This window comes from Clarias gariepinus, chromosome 7 (assembly GCF_024256425.1).
Source record: "Clarias gariepinus isolate MV-2021 ecotype Netherlands chromosome 7, CGAR_prim_01v2, whole genome shotgun sequence".
Lineage (NCBI taxonomy): Eukaryota > Metazoa > Chordata > Actinopteri > Siluriformes > Clariidae > Clarias > Clarias gariepinus.
In genome coordinates, this window is record NC_071106.1 from 18,056,122 (window position 1) to 18,074,792 (window position 18,671).

An 18,671-nucleotide genomic window follows, 5' to 3' on the forward strand; every position below is an offset into this window, starting at 1 on the left:
TTGTATTTTTTCCTTAATCAAAGCATCATTATTGATTTTGTCACGTAATAAAAAAAACATCAAATAAACAGAATTACTGCTGCTTTAGATCATATAAACGTCATATAACATTGTAACTACTACTCTATAAGCCGCGTGAGTTGTATTTATTGCTATTTGTAAGTAAATAAACGGATACCTTGACACTGGGCTGTTTCAGACAGTCATTTCTTTCATCAGAAAGTGATGCAACTCCTCGGTTTTATCGTGAACTTTCCGAGCGCAGCAGCCTACAGAGTCTGCGCAGTGCGTGGGGCTTCCGCATAGGCTCCACGTCTGTGCACGAGCGCCTTTCAGCCAATCAGCTTCAGCCACAGTGTGTTTTGGAAACGCACACATACACCCATCGTATCTCACGCGCTGTCACAGCTGCTTCGAAGTTCTAGTGACGGTTCGTTGCGTTTAGTTTCATCGTTGAGCAGCTGGAGAGCTCACTAACATCCGGTGCTGTTTAAACCGCAAAAACTGTGCTAAATTTTAGCGTACGTCTAGTTGTCTTTGTGAAGTTTGGAGCTGAAGTTAACGTTAGTGTTGAGACGAAAAGAAAGAGAAAATGGATTCCCAGGTCTCGGAAAAGGAGACGATTTCTGTTGTGATTAAAACGCCGAATCAAGTTCATGGCGACCAGACAATCGAAGGTGTGAACATCAACTGGACGGTGAAGGACTTAAAAACTCATCTGGCGAGCTTTTATCCGTCGAAACCGGTGAGTGGTTAGCTACTAGAGATCTTTTGATTATTTTTTTACGTTTATAACTGACACAAGCTAGCCACCTAGCTAGATAACTAGCAGTACCACAGTTTATCACAGTGTCATTATTTTACATTGAAAATTTCAACTAAAACAAGTGTTTTATTGCAGTTTGACGTCTAAATGCAACATGCGAGTCGTACCATGAATTATTTATACATTTATTATTCACTTTTATTAACTAGCTAGCCGGCTAACAAAATTTCTTGGCATTCCGGTGCACTACTACAGACGCACTTCCGCCGTTAGCTAATGTGGCTAATGCGGCTAATGCAAAGCTTAGCGCGAGGCGCCTATATCTATATATAAAATATATCTAACGCGTTAATTTAGAAAGATGGTGGGCCGGGGGTTTTTAACCAGTGCTTACTTATGAAACATGCCAAATATTTGCGTTTATAGGGCAGATGTTTTCTCTAGAGAACGTCAGGTCTCATTTGTTTACTAAATTTGACTATTGCGGCTTTCTTTCTCCTAAACAGGCTGTAAAGGACCAGAGGCTAATCTACTCAGGCAAACTGCTCACAGACAACCTGCACATCAGAGATGTGTTTAGGAAGGTAAAGGAGACGCTGTTTGTTTGTTTTTCTTTCATTCTTTCTTTGATGAAAAGTAAACAGTGGCATGGACACAGAATGATTCTTATCAAATGATTAACACTAAGTAACAACAGAAAAATGGTCTCTGACCACATGACTTTCACACAGTACTATATCTCCATTTTGCACAAGAACATCTTAAATATCACATTAAAGCTATGCACAGTATGCTAAGATTAAAATATCTTTAATGTCAGACCTAGCTCGATGTAGAAAAATATGTGGCCGTATGAAGACATTATTCTACACTCTATGTATCATTAGGGCAGCGGTGGAATGAGTAATACAATTTTGTACTCAAGTAAAAGTACTGTTACTTGAGTGAAATTATACTGAAGTACAAGTAAAGTTACCATTATAAAAATCTACTCAAGTAAAAAGTAGCTCGTAAAAAAATGTAATCAGAGTAAAAGTTATGGAGTTCCTTTTTTTAACAGCTGGGGTGGGATGGGGGATTCTAGTTGTTGTTGGTCTTTCGGCTGCTCCAGGCAAGGGGTTGCCACAGCGGACTACCCAGTCCGCACTACAACTTGGCACAGGTTTTACGCCGGATGCCCTTCCTGACGCAAACCTCCCATTTTATCTGTGCTTGGGACCGGCACTGCATCCAGTGGCTGGGGTTTGGGCACTGGCTGAGAATCGAACCCGGGCCTTCCGCATGGCAGGCGAAACACCTTCCACTGAGCCACCAGTGCCCTGGGATGGAGGATTCTAGTGTAGCTCAAAAAAGACAAGAAGATATAAATCTTAAACTAGTTGTTTTTAATTGAAGGGACACCTTTGCATAATAAAGCTGTTGCTGTGCTTGAAATCGAAGTGGTCGATTAAATATGGTGTGACACTATGTGCCGGATAGCCGAGGGGAAAAAGAGCTCAGAGCCAAGAATAACGTTCAGCACAAAAACTTTTTAGGTCTTTTTCAGTGTCACAAAATTTCTAAAGTAACCTTGTAAAGGGCTTATAACTTCCTAAATGACATTATATTTGTTGGCTTTTTTCCGCATCCAGCGATTTTTTTTTTGAGGTCTTAACAGGCTGAAAAAGCACAGAGGTTGTGTGGTGCACCCAGGTGGCGATGGTGCAGGTGCTTGGGTCCGCTCATTGTCGCTTTTGTTTTGGTTTGTCGGATTTCAATCAAACAATGGTGCAAATGACATTCTTATTTACCGTTTATTTAAAGTCTTCATGAATGGGCGTTGGTGGCTCAGTGGTACGTTTCTTTTCTGCAATGCGGAAGACCTGGGTTCAATTTCCACCCAGTGTCCAAACCACTTGGTGCAGTACCAGTCCCAAGCCTGCATAAAATGGGAGGGGTGCATCACAAAGGGGATCTGTTGTAAAACCTGTGCCAAGTTGTGTGCGAATCGGATGGTCCGTTGTGGCAACCCATTGACGGGAAAGACCAACAACAACTATATACAAGTTTTGTACATGAATATTTTAAATATCCCAAAATTGTAAACACACTTCAACACTTATCTCTGCCCTTTTTAAAAACTTGAATTATGTCAGCAATGTGTAGTATTATGTCTCGTCCAAAGATGTTAGTAGTCGCACCATTGTTGATGTGATCATGTGATTGTGAAAAGAGAGACCTACAGTATATATATTTTTTATGTTTTGGACATTCAAATCTACAGTAATCCAGGGTGCAAATGACATTTTTATTTAGCCTTTATTTAAAACATTAATAATTTACTGAACAGAGAAAAACAGAAATTGTTACTATCCCTAAAATGTCTTATCAATCCAAATCCTAAATTTGTGTTTATAAAAGGTTCAAAGCAATCATTGAGTAATCTACCATCATAGACAATACATTCAATATTAATACAAAAAGAAAGGTTTGTTACAAAAATGTCTGTCATTATACTTTCAGCTGCTTGCATTGTGTAGTGCTCCAAATGTTTTTTCAGAAGCTTTTTTTTTTCTTTTTTTTTCTAATTTTAAGAAATTATTGTGACCACGTATTTAATGAAGACTAGGACGTGTTATTTTTAACTTTATCTGTTATCACATCTTGGTTATTCGTCAGTCACCTAGACACAATTACAATTCAACAGCAACTTTAAGTTTTTGTTGAACGTTATGTTCATGTTGGTGTCTAAACATAAAATAGTCTTACAACTTCTTGTTCTTTTTTTTTTTTTCAGACAGACGAAGTTCCCACTCTTCACCTTGTGTGTGCGATTAAACCTCAGCCTGACTTTCCGCAAGGAGCCAGACCAAAGGTATGCCTCATTGGCCACATACTGTATATACAATGTTTATGAGCCTCTGACAAAATACTGTAGTATAACTGTGCATTTTTTATAGCACGCATAATAACACGTGAGCTGAAGTTATTCTGCTTAGTATTTCACTTTCTGACACTTCCAGAAGGTTCTGTCTCAGGCTTCTCACTGATGGCAGTGCCATTGCAGCATTGTGTTATTTTTCCCTGAGCCTCGCAGCACGCTGTGCATTAGTGAGAACTAGAGACTGTCTGGAGGAAGTAGTGCTAGCTCAGTGGGTGGCCTGGAACAAACTCGCACAGCTGTGCTCATTACGAAGCACCAGAAAGCACAACTTTGCATCTTTCTAAAAATCCACAGCAGTTATTTTTTTATTTCTGCATTTTAGTACTAGTGAGTATCTTTTGTTGGTCCACTTTGATTTTCTTGTAAACAAATCAACCGTGCCTGTCGCTTGTGACGCAGGTCAAACCAGCAGAGCTACAGCCGTCACCAGCCACCGCCTCTCCAGCACCATCTGCGCCTACTGTGTCTTCTACTGCCGGTCTCAGACAGCGCGGTCACCCTGCCCCTGCTGTGCCCACTGCTGCATGGCCTGCCACAGGCGCTGGCACGAGCACATCAGCGTGAGTTCCTGCTGTTTCTTGTCTGGTCGATGAGATTGGGATAATGAAACTCAGTGGTTGGTACATCTCTGAGAGGGAAGAATGTACTATAAGTTAACAACAAGACAGAATATTATACATTAGTATTTATTCAGCTTAATTTTACAATCTAATGAAAATAATAGAACTGTATGTAGATAAGTGTCTAAATGTCTGTTTCTGTCATCAGGCCAAGACCAGCAGAAGTGACCAATCCAGCTTTTCCTACATACTCGCTTTACAGCCCACAGCAACTCCTTTGGCTGCAGCACATGTATGCTCGACAGTACTATATGCAATAGTAAGTATTAATATTAATTTTGTCAGCATACCTTGCTATCTTAGCTTACACAAGTGTGTGTTTTTGTCTGTTCAGAAGTTTAACATTTACTGTTTTACATTCCAGCCAAGCAGCTATAGCGGCCGCTGCCTCTGCTCCCATGACACCTCCTACTTCACTACCTGTGACGGCGCAACAACCCGCTGTACCCGCCGGACTACCTAACCAGGCCCCCATTGACAACTTGCCAGCCAATCAGAATGTCCCAGACCCTGCATTTATCAACCCAGATGGAGCCAATCAGAACATTCGCATGAATGCTCAGGGCGGACCAGTGATGGAGGATGACGAGGATGTGGAAAGAGATTGGCTGGATTGGGTTTACACTGCCTCTCGCTTTGCTGTGTTCCTGAGCATAGTTTATTTCTATTCCAACCTGAGTCGCTTCATCCTAGTGATGAGCAGCCTGCTCCTCATGTACCTGTGAGTGTCATATTCTTTTTACTATTATTATTTACAGAATTAAAAAATAATTATAAACAATGGCATTGCACAGAAATATAAACAGATGAATATGTACAATATTTACTAAGTGAGCATGTAGTAGTTCAAAGCTACGCTGTACCACTTTTCTCTATTCCATCACAGAACAGTGGGCATCTCCAATGTTATTTTCTCATATTTACTGCATCTCTGTTGTTTATAATAATACTGCCTGTTTATAAAATACAGTCATTTATTTTCTGTGGCTACTAACATCAGCATGCTCATTAATTGTTTCATGCGTACACATTTCGCCAAAAAAAATAAATACACACTTCAGGAAAAGAAAAACTTGTGTAAGTATTTTAATACAAACTTTACTGCTTTATGCTATATTTTGATATAGAATATTAATATCATATTAATGTAATATAAATCATACTTTTTTTTTTCCTGAAGTGTATATACATTTTTGGCTGACACAGTATGTATGAATTATGTGTATGAAACAATTATTAAGCATAATACAGAGCAGCGTTTCTGTGTAGAGCAGAGAGAAAAAGTGTGTGTCTGTGTGTCTGTGAAGGCGAAAGTAGAAGTGTGTGTGTGGGGCACGGTGTCCATTCACGTGCACGCACCCAGACACGAAGAGCAGACTGAGCCTTGAGCAGAAAGAGAAAATGGATTTTTAACCTCTCTAATGAGACTTGCTTTTGCTATACAGACACAAAATAAAATATGTTTTACACACACACACAAGGATGTTGATTATACCAGTAAGAGACGCGCACGAAGACCCAGCAGGGGAGACGATTAGAGAAAGAAAAACCGTTGGCTCAGTTGTGATCACGTGACGTTCAGCGTCAAAACAAGAAGCGCATGCGTGATACATGATACTCAGTACTTGTAAACCAAGTTGTTCATTTTCCAAGTCAAAATTTATTACACATCTTTGCTCGTCTTGCGGAACACTCACAAACTGCGTTACTCGCAGTCTGAGGTTTCACTGTACATTATATAGAATAAAGCAATGACTCCTGGTCCAAAATCAATATTTTATAATTTTGTCTTGGTAACCAAAAGCGCTATTAGTATAGTGTGAGTAATTCCACCCGTCTCCCATGTGATTGAAGTTTAATTCCCTGACATACCACCCAAGCATGAGCCAATGCACTCTCAGTGCCAGCACTAAGCTCACATAAAATGGGGAGGGTTGTGTCAGGGAGAGCATTGTTATACCTGAGCCAAGTCAAGTATGCAGACATAATTCATAAAAGGAGCAGCTGAAAGAACAATAATAACAACTTGAGTCCAGAAAACTGATTTTGACCCAAAAAAAAAAAGGAGCGGGGTGAGGCTTTCTGTTATAGTTACTAAGTTACCAAGTCACACTGTGTGCTCATTCCTGCACACAGTTTGTGTGATTAGCGCTACATCTTTCCCTTCATGTGTTCTTGTGAGTTTTTGTTCAACAAGCTCACATTCTTTCTGAACATTAAGTCCAGAGTAATTATGTTGTTTATAATATAATGTTTGAAATTTATGAAATTTGCTCATGTTACAGAGAGTGATCAGGCAGGTTGATCAGGCTGGATAGTGAAAGCTGAGTTCACAGCCTGTGTGTAGTGTAGTGTGTTTTTATAAAGCAGCAAAAGATAGATCTTCTTTTATTCACTTAACATTTATGTACAGTGGGATTTTGACTTAACATTTGCCTACACACAAGAAACTGAAATCTGTGGCAAACAGCATACCCAGTACTTCCCCTTCATGAGTTCCCTTCATTACTGGTCATCACGTCTGTGTGATTTCTCTTATGCTAAGCGCTGTATAAGGAGGAACAGAACTTCATTTGTAAATCTTTCTTTTGGCATTTATGCGGATGAAGTTTTAACACAATTGAAAGCCTTTGTTTTCTTCTTTTCTATGAGGCCCTGACAAGCCTGTTTAAAGAAGCTGTCTGCTGTAACCTTGTAACCTGACCCTTGTGGTGTAAACATAGGCGGGATCTGGATTATTTACAGAGATGTTATACTGTAACAGTCCAAGAGATTGGACACAGTAAATGTAATGCTTTCATTTACTTAAAGCCAGTTCAGTTTTAAGATGTTGAAACATTTTTTTTCAGATGTACATACAAACATACAAACATGATTAAGAATTAAATATGTTTAATGCTTTACAAGTAGTTTTTATGTAGAATTTCAGAGAAGTCAACAAGTGCTGATGTTTTATATGTTGTAGTATAGTTTGGGTTCACTGCTTGTGTAAAAAGGAAATATCAGTATTAACAGAGCTCTAGACCAGTGTGGTGTGACACGCTAGGCAGCATTCTTTATTACTGTAAAAAAACAACATGACACCGAATATCTTTCAGAAGAACAGTGTTTAACTTGAAGCTACTTGTAGAATTGGGGCCAAAATGTGTTCTGGCTGCTGGTGATGGCACAATACCTTTTTAAATCAGTTTGTTGTTGTTTTTTTCTCTTTTATTTGTTGTCCATCTGTACATGCAGAGAGTTCATCAAGACTTGTTGAAAAATATAGTGTTGCATCATGAAGTTGGATGAGTGCCAAGACTGGGTACAGGGTTGAAAAGTCTAAGACTGCTTGAAAAGGTCAAATGTATAACCATATAATGGATCGGTCATAATCATGTTATTCTAATGTTTCCAGTATAAAAATCCTGAAATGCTAAGAATAGTATAAATCTAGAACATGTTTCTGTGAGCCAAGGCTTTTTATTGGTACTTTGTTTTTGAGCCGAGAATAGTGCAATGAAGATAGCCGGTGCATGCATGGTAGACTATTTTAACATGGAAAGTATCTTGTATCGGGTGATGAGTTCACCGAGGTCTGCTATTTTCAGGGTGTAGTACTGACTTTTTCTTTTCTGCTATGCAGGCACACCGCAGGCTGGTTCCCGTTCAGACAAAGAGCTCAGGCTCGGCCTCCAAACCATCCTGCACCAGAGGTCATTCAGAACCAGCAGAATCAGAACCAGCAGAATCAAAACCAGGACAGACCAGAGCCAGTGGACAGACAAGAGCCAGTGGACAGACAAGAGCCGGTTGAAAGACAAGAGCCAGTGGACAGACAAGAGCCGGTAAGGGATTGTTAATACACTTTACAGTGTTTCTCCCATTTCCTTTTTGCTGTAGAGCTGAATGTTTGTACTGAACAAGAAGTTGTTTCGCTACGATGCCGCTCTGATTAGCTACTTCACTGAACTTATCCTCCTCAGTAGCAAGTGGTGTAGTTGGTGACTGCTATATTTTACAGTTCATGTACACTTAATGACTGTAGTGTCCTAGTACTGTAAGAATAAAGCTACATGTTTTTGCCTTTTAAGCTAACTTGCTATCTTAGCTTTCTTACCCACATGTGAACTAAACAAATAGGGAAAGTACCTGACAATCCTCATTTATGTTGTATATATGTAATGTGAACACAATGCCACTATATGTATTAAAAGAGGACAAAAAAGTACAGAAATCCTTCTTTTATTACAATTTATATTTATAAATAGTTATATTGCAATTTATTGCTGTTTGTGTGGGAGACAAATTGGTGAGATAATTTTATTATTATTATTATTTTTTTAAGATTGTGCCCCCTGCTGAATTGGAGGATGCTGAGACAGATGGGGAAGCTGATGTTTCACCTCCAGTGTCTACAGTTCCTGTGTCCCCTGTTCGACCCCCCATGTTTTGGACAGCCTGGGTTTTCTTCAAAGCTTTCTTTGCCTCTTTGATCCCTGAGGCTCCTCAAGCTATGGCTAACTGAGTCCAGCAAAAAAATGGTCAGACTGGTAAACTTAAAAAGTAGCACCAACCATGAAGGAGAACTCTGCATCCTCTTAGCCAATTTGTTCCAGGACTTTTTTGGCAAACATGTGGCATGTGATTCCAGGATTAGATTGGGGTTTGACAATTCAGCACGTTATGGATGTTTGGCGGTATGACCAAAAACCTCATCACTTCCTTTAGCCAAATAGTGTGTGTGTGTGCGCGTGCGTGTGTACATAGTGTAAATAAGTGCTCAACTTGTAAATGTTTCTCTACAGTTTCTGCACAGCACTTTACATATTCCCCCTGCCAGCAATGATCTGTCACCTGACCACCTTGCACAGTGCTTGTGTCATCAGGGCTTAATTTTTCTGGAATAATCCAGAGATTTAAACCATGCGTTGAACATTTCTTATCTCATCAAACATTACTGACTTTTAAACTGGCTATGAATAGATTCCTTGTGTAATTAAAATGCCTTTTATAAGGGCTTGTGCTTGGCACTTTGAAATTATGACAATGTTTAGTTATACTGGTTTAAGTATTCAGGTTTATCTTACACTTCTGTACGATTATGTATGATGCTCTGTGTTAAAAGAATATTCATAAACGATATCAGTCATATGGATAAAATATTAACAACCCAGGAAATGGGTTTGTTTTGCGACTTCTGTAACGAAGTAGGACAAACCTCAGTTTGAATCCTGCATGATTAAGTAGCTCTTATTTAAACCTTTTGTACATCGGCATGTAAAAGATGAACAGGCCCCTGAAAGCAATCAAGTATCATCTCTTTAATAAAATAATTAATAAATTTGAATAATAAAAATCTTTGATCTGGTATTTAGCAGTTCTTGCTCTTTTAATTTTTTTTTAAAGAATCAGCTTTGCTAATGCTATTAAAACATGCTGTAAAACATTGTATAAGGAAATGAAATAAATTCCTTTAAATGAAACGTGTGGCTTCTTTGTGATAAGGATTACAAGTTGCTGAGCAGCATGTTGACAGTGCTAATGCTTTTTGTTTGTGTGGCATACACGTTCTGTTTTTGATTTCCTGTTACATTTCTACTTTGAATGTCGGGCATAAGCAGACCGGCATGGCCACTGCAGATAAATCATAAGAACACAAAGTTTTGGAGCCACAGCTTGTTTTTTTCGAACTATGCATACAAATATCGTGTTCCGTTTTCTTACACGGTGCTGGAATTTTCTAGTTTCCCATAAGTGTCCTGTTCTATCCTGGTCAGCAACATGCTCCTCAGTTTAAGAGTGGTGGACTCTGGACCTCTGCTTGTTTTTGAGTCAGGCAAAAGCCCTAGTGCTCCTCCTCCAGCCACATATACACACACACTTTGAGGGGGCCCCATTCCTCCCTCTATATTGTACCTAATAGCTGTAAGATTTTTAAAGCAGGAGACAAAGAAGCCTAGTATCATCCACATAAGACAAAGAGAGCAGGTCTTGTATCTATGAACATTCCAGACATGAAGAGGTACATAGTTGGGTTAGGTGTAGGATTTCTCCTGCTCTGTAGTCTGGGACATTCATGTGTGGATCCTGAAGCGGCCTACAGGTTGACCGGCATTGTGTGTAGGATTACATACCCAGCTGCTGTTGTCTGTGAGTGAATTTTTTTTAATGTTTACCTGTTCTGTAATCTTTCATTATACACTATGGATTTTAGTTCAAGAAGGAAAAAGACGTCTCTTATAATAGCGTAGAAATTACAGCCAAGCAGGACTGAGCTCTTTTGAGATCTTAAGTTTCTCTGTGGAAAGACATTTGTGTTTCAATCTAAACCAAAATCCTTTTATCTCTGTGAACTTTTATTAAAGATTTATGAACCTGTGTTGTTTGGGCAATTTCTAAGAATTATTATAAATTGATAAACTGTTTAAACTCTTCAGTAAATGAAAAGACCACTGAGGTAATCCAGGCTACATTCCAGAATACTAAATATCCCAGCATCGAAGGAGATATTCCGGTGTTATTCATGGGCAAGCTGAGTTACAGATTACACAAGTAGGTAGACTAAGATATAATCTTTGCTTACGGTATGTGTGTATATAATGTATAATGTATCTTTGAAACATTTGTAAAGTATTAGCAGTTGTACAGTAATTGCTAAAAGGCACTCTTGGGTGGTTTTGTCTTGTCTAGCCTGGAGATCCACAATCTGACTATTGGGAACAGTGAATTCGAGCTGCAGGAGAATAAAGGCGTGGCGATCACCATCTCCAATGTATCTGTTGTTTTTAAGGGAACCCTTGCGTATAAATACGGGAACACTCTGTGAGTAATTCCTTGTATTCTCATATATGTGTGAATAGACCAGAGTTCATTTCTGAAATTGAATAATCCTACTGTACATTATGACTAAACCCCATTATAAATCATATTAAATTGCAAAATAAATTGCATCTTACTTACTTTAATGTCATGCAAATTCATCCAGTTAGTCGTATAAATTGTAAAAAAAAAAAAAATTATGTAGTTTAGTCCAAATTGATGGAAATATTAAAGTAATGTTGACTACATAGTCATTATTTCAGATCATATCACATTATTCTAGGGTAAATACTGCACTGTACACTTTAAACAGTTTGAACATAAGGGATGTAATAATAGAGTCAGGCAAGTTCTGAGAGAGGTCTGTGCTGTACAGTTTAATCTTTTTTGTACACCTCCATTAAAACAATTTACCAGTTAACGGTACTCCTCCTAAACTATTTCAGTGTACTCTACAAATGCTCACATATTTCTCTCATGCAGTTTCTCCTTAGGCCAGTCAATTGATTTTGAAGTTGAGTCCCAAATTGATTTAGCCATCAATTCTAAGTTATGTAAGTATTCTTACTTTTTAATTTTTATCTCTATGTACTGTAATGGCTAACAGTAGTAGCATGTCCATCATGCTGCTTATCCTTTATTGAAAATGGTGCAATCTTTGTGATGATGTAGATGTGTTTTGTATGTGTATCAGATTGTGGGAAAGGAAGAGTAGCTGCAGATACTTCTGACTGCTACCTCACCTTCCATAAGCTGCAACTCTTACTGCAAGGCGACAGAGAGTGAGTGTGCAAATCTACAACAATACACGTCATAAACCTCCTGCGAACAAAATGCCAAAAGTTCTGGACAGCAAAAATATAAAGTCTGCTTTCACAATGCCAGAATTGGAAAAATGCTCATGAAACCACTTCACTTCTATGGACCAAACATCCTTATATGGGGTTGAATAATCAAAAATGATTATCACATACAATTGGGATTTAGAATCCTTTCTTGCATTGTTTGGGTAGACATAACCATTTCCTTAACAAGGTGGTGACGTCTCAATCAGGTCAGGTTATTGTTTGTGTGGAGTTGTGAATGTTTATTGCTTAGAATAAATGAATAATGAATGAACGAATGAAATCTGAGATCATTCTACCAGGAGCATTTTCTTTAAAAATGTACTGATCACTCTTTTTCTCTGAAGTCTCTAATTTCCTTCATTTATAAAGCTTTTAAAATGACACATTTAATTTTGGGTAAATTAATTCGAAAGTCTTGATGTGTCATCCCCCCCTCCCCCTCCCACCCCAGACCTGGTTGGCTGAAGAAAGTGTTCACTAGTCTCATCACTATGACAGTCAAGCTGGTTGTAAAGGGACAAGTGAGTGAATTTATTGCATGACTTAACACACTGGCGGACTTTTGGAAGAGCAAATAATTAATAAACACACAAAGCATGCATTTTCAAACTACATTTATTGAATTTATTTGTGTGAATTACAGATTTGTAAAGAAATTAACAAGGTGGCAAATATCCTGGCAGATTTTATTCAGGACACAGCAGGTACAGTTTGGACAATTTCACCAACAGGATGCTGTGTAGTTGTGTAATGGAGAGTTGAACTTAAACATTCCCTTTGTACGAGCAGAGCAGTTTTTGAGTGATGGAAACATCTCCGTTGACATCGGCAGTACATCTGCTCCTGTCATCACCTCCAATTACATAGAGTCATATCATAAGGTAGTGCACGGTATCCTGTTTCTAAACAGCAATAGTGTTACAGGCTACACTTAATAAAAGCGAGATTTTTTTAAAATATACTGTGATCTGTCTTTCCTTGGTGAGTATTCTGTCGTAGTAAAATAACTATAGTTCTGGTTCTCTTTTTAAACAGGGTCTAGTGATCTACAATGGCAGCACCTCTGTGAACAAAGACTCGGTGTTTAAGCCAGGCCAGATTTCAGAGAACCGCAGTCTGTACTTTTGGCTCTCTGATGAAACCCTCCAGCTGCTAATAACAGCAGCGTACCATGATGGACGATTCGTCAAAAACATCTCCGGGACAGAACTCACTGTATAATTTTAAATTCCTTATATGCTTCCATGCCATGTAGATATTACCATTGAAGAAACAATTTAAATCTTTTATATTGATTGCATGGCCTAAACATTTCTCTTGTTAGATGGGAGCTTCTGTTATTTTCACCTCCCTCATCCAGACAGATAACAACATGAGTTGACCTTTTTTGATTGCAGGATATGTTTCAGACTCAGTTATCCACAGACAGACCTAATTTAGTGAACGAGGTACTGTAAGTTCCACAGCGTACTTTAATTAATGTTTTGTGACTCATTGTGGTTGTTTCCATGGAGACGAATAACTTTAGAGTGGAAAACATGCTATGTGAGACTTGCTCTATATATGTAAGCTTTCCACATTAAGGGCTGTTTGTGTTATGAGTCCGACCTTTTAGACCTCATTTTTGGATGACCTGTTTATATGAGGGTGAGTCAAAAGTTATCCACACTCTGGCTGTAGAAATCTTTAGGAAAAGGCAAACATATCATTTTCACAATCTCCTTGCTTTACAATACACTCTCTCCATCTGCCAACAAGCTTTCATATTCCCTCATTCAAAAAATGCTTTAAGCTGAGTTTTAGGCTGAGTTGTGAGTTACGAAAGCGCCACTGTCTTCACTTTTTCATTAGAAGTGAATCTTTGTCCATGTCAGGCTGCTTTCAGAGGACCAAACAGGTGAAAGTCTGTTGGAGCAAACAGGACTATAGGGAGGAGGCTTTAACAACTCAAAATGAAGTCCACAGTGTGGGAGGAGGTGTGTGGACATGCATTGTCATGCTAAATCGCAATACCCTTGGATAGCAGACCTTTGCATTTAATCTAAAGTTTAGGCTTCAGCTCTCCTCTGTAACAAGTACTATTGATTTGATGAACCATTTTCCTGATAAAGTTCCAATCCTGGCCCTTGAGAATCCCAGAAAGCAGCTGATAGTTGACTTTTGAACTTTTTCTCAGTCTGCGATTGAGGATGTTTCCGTTCCATTTTATGCTGTTTACTCTCAGGCTCAGAACGATGAATCCGTTTCATCAGTAATGATTCTGTTTAAGAAACTTTGACCTACCTTAGAGTATCGCTCCAAATTTTATTTGCAGATATTCAAACTTTTTATGCTCTTCTGTGAGTTGTTTCAGCACCAGGCACACCCTGAGACCACAAAAAAAATAAGATATCACGGCACGCTGCTTGTCTTTTGAGCTAATCACAAATTCGGCATCTGTTTTTGCTCGCACCGCATTTACAAATGAACTGATGTAACACGTTCACAGTTGCACAGCAGTGACAGGGGGAGACAGTAGCCTTAAACGGAAACGCTGATAAAACAGTGCAGCCAATAGAAGCTTTGATATACCCAAAGCGCGGATAATTTTTGACTCAGCATCATATTTTATAACCACATTCAACCTATAAATGCAAGTATTGCAGGGTCTAACCAACCTCATTAAGTCACATTACCCCTGTAATTTTAACATGTTTCTTTGGTTTCTATATACAATTTTAAAATCAGTTGTGTTTCTCTTATCCTCCTATTACTGTCTTTTTAATTAATGTCTTTGTGTAATGACTTTCTGCTTTGACAACAATTTGTCATTTTTGTGAAATGAAAACACATCACAGAAGTGCGTGTATATTTGTGATTTCATCCATCAGTGGCTATCCTCTGAGGAACCGCTGTTAAGAGCGTGGAGCGCATCAGAGCCACGTTTTCAGACGACACCGCAAGGCTCGTTCGTCAGAGTGGCGGCTGCAATGGAGCTCTTTTCTGCAAAGAAAGACAGTCCTACCTTGTACTTTGAAACGGTCAGATATCAGTACTTTAGAGTACTGCTGGTATAAAAAATTTATAAAACCCTAATCATATGATTTTTAATTTACCATCATAGTGGTAAATTTCTTTGAAAAATCGTGTACTTGAAAGTTAATATTTATCACATGCTATCTTTAACAGCATGATTTGTTTCCCAGTAGGAGGTGGAAGTTTGTATGAGAACTTCGTATGCAGAAAAGAAAGTCATCCTAAAGGCAACACCAGTGAAGTGAGTATGATACTTCCTGTCAAGCCAGGCATTTTTATTTCCAGCTTATACACTTTTAATATGTTTCTACTGTGCCTTGTAGTGTATCTATATCAAAGATTCAAATCTTAGATTTTGCTTCTGAGGTAAGCACTGAAAAACCAGAGATAATTGTATTATTGGTATTTTTTAAAAAATGACCTCATGCTTGTGTTAATACTGTCAACACCGTTAATTCTTTTCTTGTGTTTTAAGATGGAGAGAGCCTTCGATTCTTATCTTCCGGAGGCGGTTGAGATTATTGGGATCCCTAAAGTCATATCCTGTAAGTCTAGTGTGTATCTATGCTTGTATTTCTGAAAGTATAATGTGAGGTTTTATTAATCTGACATATATTTTTGTCTTAGACCTAGCGTCAGCAGCAACAGCTGTGATGGACAGGCAGAAGTTCAATCTGTTAGACCTAATCAATCCTGAAGTAATGCCTTATAATGTGAGTGTCTAGTCCCTTATTTTGTACTGATTATAAGAAACATTTTGAGCAATACAAAAACTTCAGTTTACAGCATCATCAGCCTCCTCTACCTGTTTTCGTTTTACTTCAGTAGTTGATGACAGCTTGTACCCAAATCGCTTGTGCATATTTTAAGTTCTTTAACATTATTTCTCTGCTACACTACAATGCTTACACTATAGTATCCCAGATAGTTTTGTTAAGTATATAACATGGTGTTCGAAACAACATCCAAATCACATAATGTCCTGTTTTACACCACACATCGTGGATGTTATGCGATGCATACAATAACTGTCATTTATAACTGCCCATGTGACAGCAATAGCAAAGAAAGAGTGTAAATGTTCTTTCCTTGGCTTAAACATTCAAATGACTCAGGACTTCTGCTGTGTTGCACATGAAGTATCTTCACTACACTGATTATATGACAGAAAGAAGCAATGATATTACACAAGGCTTGTCATAACGCAACAGATTTTATTTGAAAATCAGGTGGCTTTGTGGTAGGCTTTATTCAAAACGTGAAAGTTAAAAGGTTCTATAGCACTATTTAATTAAATGTTTTATTATAGACAACCTTGTGTGTCAAAGAATAGTAATTGGCCAACATTAGTAAAAGTCCAAAAATGGCATTTGTTGTCAAATTGTTCACATTTTGAAATCTTACACAGATTTAATATTGCACATAGTTCTTAACAAGCACTTCTAGAAATCGATTGGGGAAGCAGTTACACGGCAAATACTTGAGAAGGAGTAGAGACTGAATAGTTAATATGGCTGCCAGATTGGGCTAGATTTAAATACTGTACCCAGTGACCAACACGATCTTATAGCAAATATTTGGAATTGAATCTAACAAAGACAGTGTAAATATATGATGTGCATAATCAAACAAATTAGACCCATTTTGCAACTCCTTGTTCCAAAACTTTTAACAATAATTTAATCTATTTTTGAGATGTAGTAGGCTGTAATGAACACAGTTCATCAACAAGAATACACTTAAAACCTGTCAAAACAACATGTTGTAGACTGTATTCTATCAGGTTTTACCTTCTATAAGCAGGATAGATTTACTATATAGTAGCCTATAGCACTAGTATGTTGCCCATTAGTGTGACGTACATTTGTTTGAGGCTATGTCATTATTAATTATTAATCTATTATCTTATGCTTCTGGTGTTAAAAATACATGCTCATGTGGTAAGCATCATAAGAATACTCTCTTTGAACATGCAGGGTTATTCCTTGGTGCAGATGGAGTTTGGTTTTCCACAGCATCTACTGGTGGAGTTCCTCAAGAAGACTCTGGAGTAACTGCAGTCTAGTATCACATATTCTGTAAATCATTTTCCTAAATACACACATATTACCACACAATGTTGTCACAAGTATATTTACACTTGTATATACATAGTTTTAGGGTTAAAGAACACCAGGAAAATATCCATTTCTTATCTGTGGATGCCAAATGAGATGTAAAACTTTCCAGGAAAAAAATGGCTAAATAAGAACAGAAAGTTTTTCGCCGAATGCTCCGAGGTGGACTGTTTCTCTATTGCTCCTTCTTTTAATAACTATGTAATAATTCTGGAACCTTTATAATTTTAAGATGTATAATACAAACATCATTCTAGTAAAGTCTGCTGACTTAGAGATAATGCTCCAGGGCAGGTATTTTAAGTCATACAAGGACAGTCTTTTTCTGATGGTTCCAGGTTGCTGCAGGACTAATGAACCAAAGTGCTTTAAAATGTCAATATGATGTTGCTTGGAGTCTTTAATTTAATATTTTTATCTTTGTAAAAGCAATCTTTTGTTCATGACCAAAGACTTTACGAGGGTGAGTAAAAAATGATCTGCACTCTGGCTGTAGAATCTTTTTTAATTAACCTTGTAGAAAAGACCAATACATCTGTTTTTACATAATTGCCTTGCTTTTTTAAATACACTACTGTCTTCACTTTTTCCAGAAGTGAATCTAAGTACTTACAGGGTTGCTTTCCACAGACCAAACAGTTGAAAGTAATTACATCTCGTAGTGCTCCTCTCCAACCCCGTATGCCCCACGTAACACTTTTTCACCATCGACAGAGTACCCAAATGATTCTGTTTATTCTCATCTGTGAGTTGTTTCTGCACATGTTACACCCTCATATCACAAAAGTGCATCATTGCATGTGGCTCTACTTTGCAAATTGCAAGTGGGGCATTAATCTTTTTTCTCACCGCAGTTGCAAACGAATGAGTTGCAATGTAACACGTTTACACGCACACCTGATTGGAGAGACAGTAGCCTTGAACAGAAATTGCTGATAAGTTTTAATATAAGCAAAATACGGATAATTTTTGACTTACCTTGGTATGTTCATGTTTTTTGACTTCTGTGTTTTATGGTTTCTGGGTAGTTTCATGGGTAAAATAACAAGCTAATTTTTTTCTACTAAAACATCAGAGACAAAAGTAAATAACTTGTTTCTTAAGCATTACACAATATTCAATTAAACTATAAAGTGCTACACTGCAGTGTGTATATGATTTGATATTTAAATATTAAATATTGTGTAATCAACAAAATCATGAACATCTGTACATGGTTTGGACTAACATTTTATCTTACAGTATTTTGTTACAGTAGTAAAAGTAAAATTAGCATAAACACACATGCACAAACATGGAGGTCCATAAGTATTTAGTCAAGGACACACTTTTCACATTTTTTTTTTTATTCACAGTAAAATTAATCCACAATGGATTAAAAATTAGGCAATCAAGGTATGACTGAAACGTAGAACGTAGAAGTGACCGGCCAACTGACTGATGGTCCATCATGTCCTGTTTTGTTAGTTATTTCACAACACATTTTAGGAGTTTAAGAGTTAAAGTTAACTCTCAATATGCAGTCTAAAGAGGTACTAATGTAAGTAGGGGAGGCCATCAATAGGCAGAAAAAAAAACAAG

At 37.8% G+C, this 18,671-nt stretch overlaps 2 protein-coding genes across 2 annotated transcripts; both read left to right on the plus strand.

The window, feature by feature from the left end:
• Positions 1–407: 407 nt before the first annotated feature.
• Positions 408–9,774, plus strand: herpud1 (homocysteine-inducible, endoplasmic reticulum stress-inducible, ubiquitin-like domain member 1). The gene is made up of 8 exons (XM_053500790.1): positions 408–745; positions 1,273–1,350; positions 3,543–3,620; positions 4,089–4,249; positions 4,458–4,568; positions 4,674–5,030; positions 7,935–8,136; positions 8,637–9,774. The coding sequence occupies exons 1-8, from the start codon at positions 593–595 to the stop codon at positions 8,814–8,816; spliced, it is 1,320 nt and encodes a 439-aa protein (XP_053356765.1). The 5' UTR covers positions 408–592; the 3' UTR covers positions 8,817–9,774.
• A 354-nt stretch (positions 9,775–10,128) lies between these two features.
• cetp (cholesteryl ester transfer protein, plasma) lies at positions 10,129–17,184 on the plus strand. The gene is made up of 16 exons (XM_053500641.1): positions 10,129–10,441; positions 10,729–10,843; positions 10,982–11,113; positions 11,594–11,664; positions 11,805–11,892; positions 12,410–12,479; positions 12,602–12,662; positions 12,748–12,839; positions 12,994–13,173; positions 13,356–13,406; positions 14,829–14,978; positions 15,147–15,214; positions 15,297–15,339; positions 15,449–15,518; positions 15,601–15,686; positions 16,950–17,184. The coding sequence occupies exons 1-16, from the start codon at positions 10,291–10,293 to the stop codon at positions 17,025–17,027; spliced, it is 1,506 nt and encodes a 501-aa protein (XP_053356616.1). The 5' UTR covers positions 10,129–10,290; the 3' UTR covers positions 17,028–17,184.
• Positions 17,185–18,671: the final 1,487 nt, after the last annotated feature.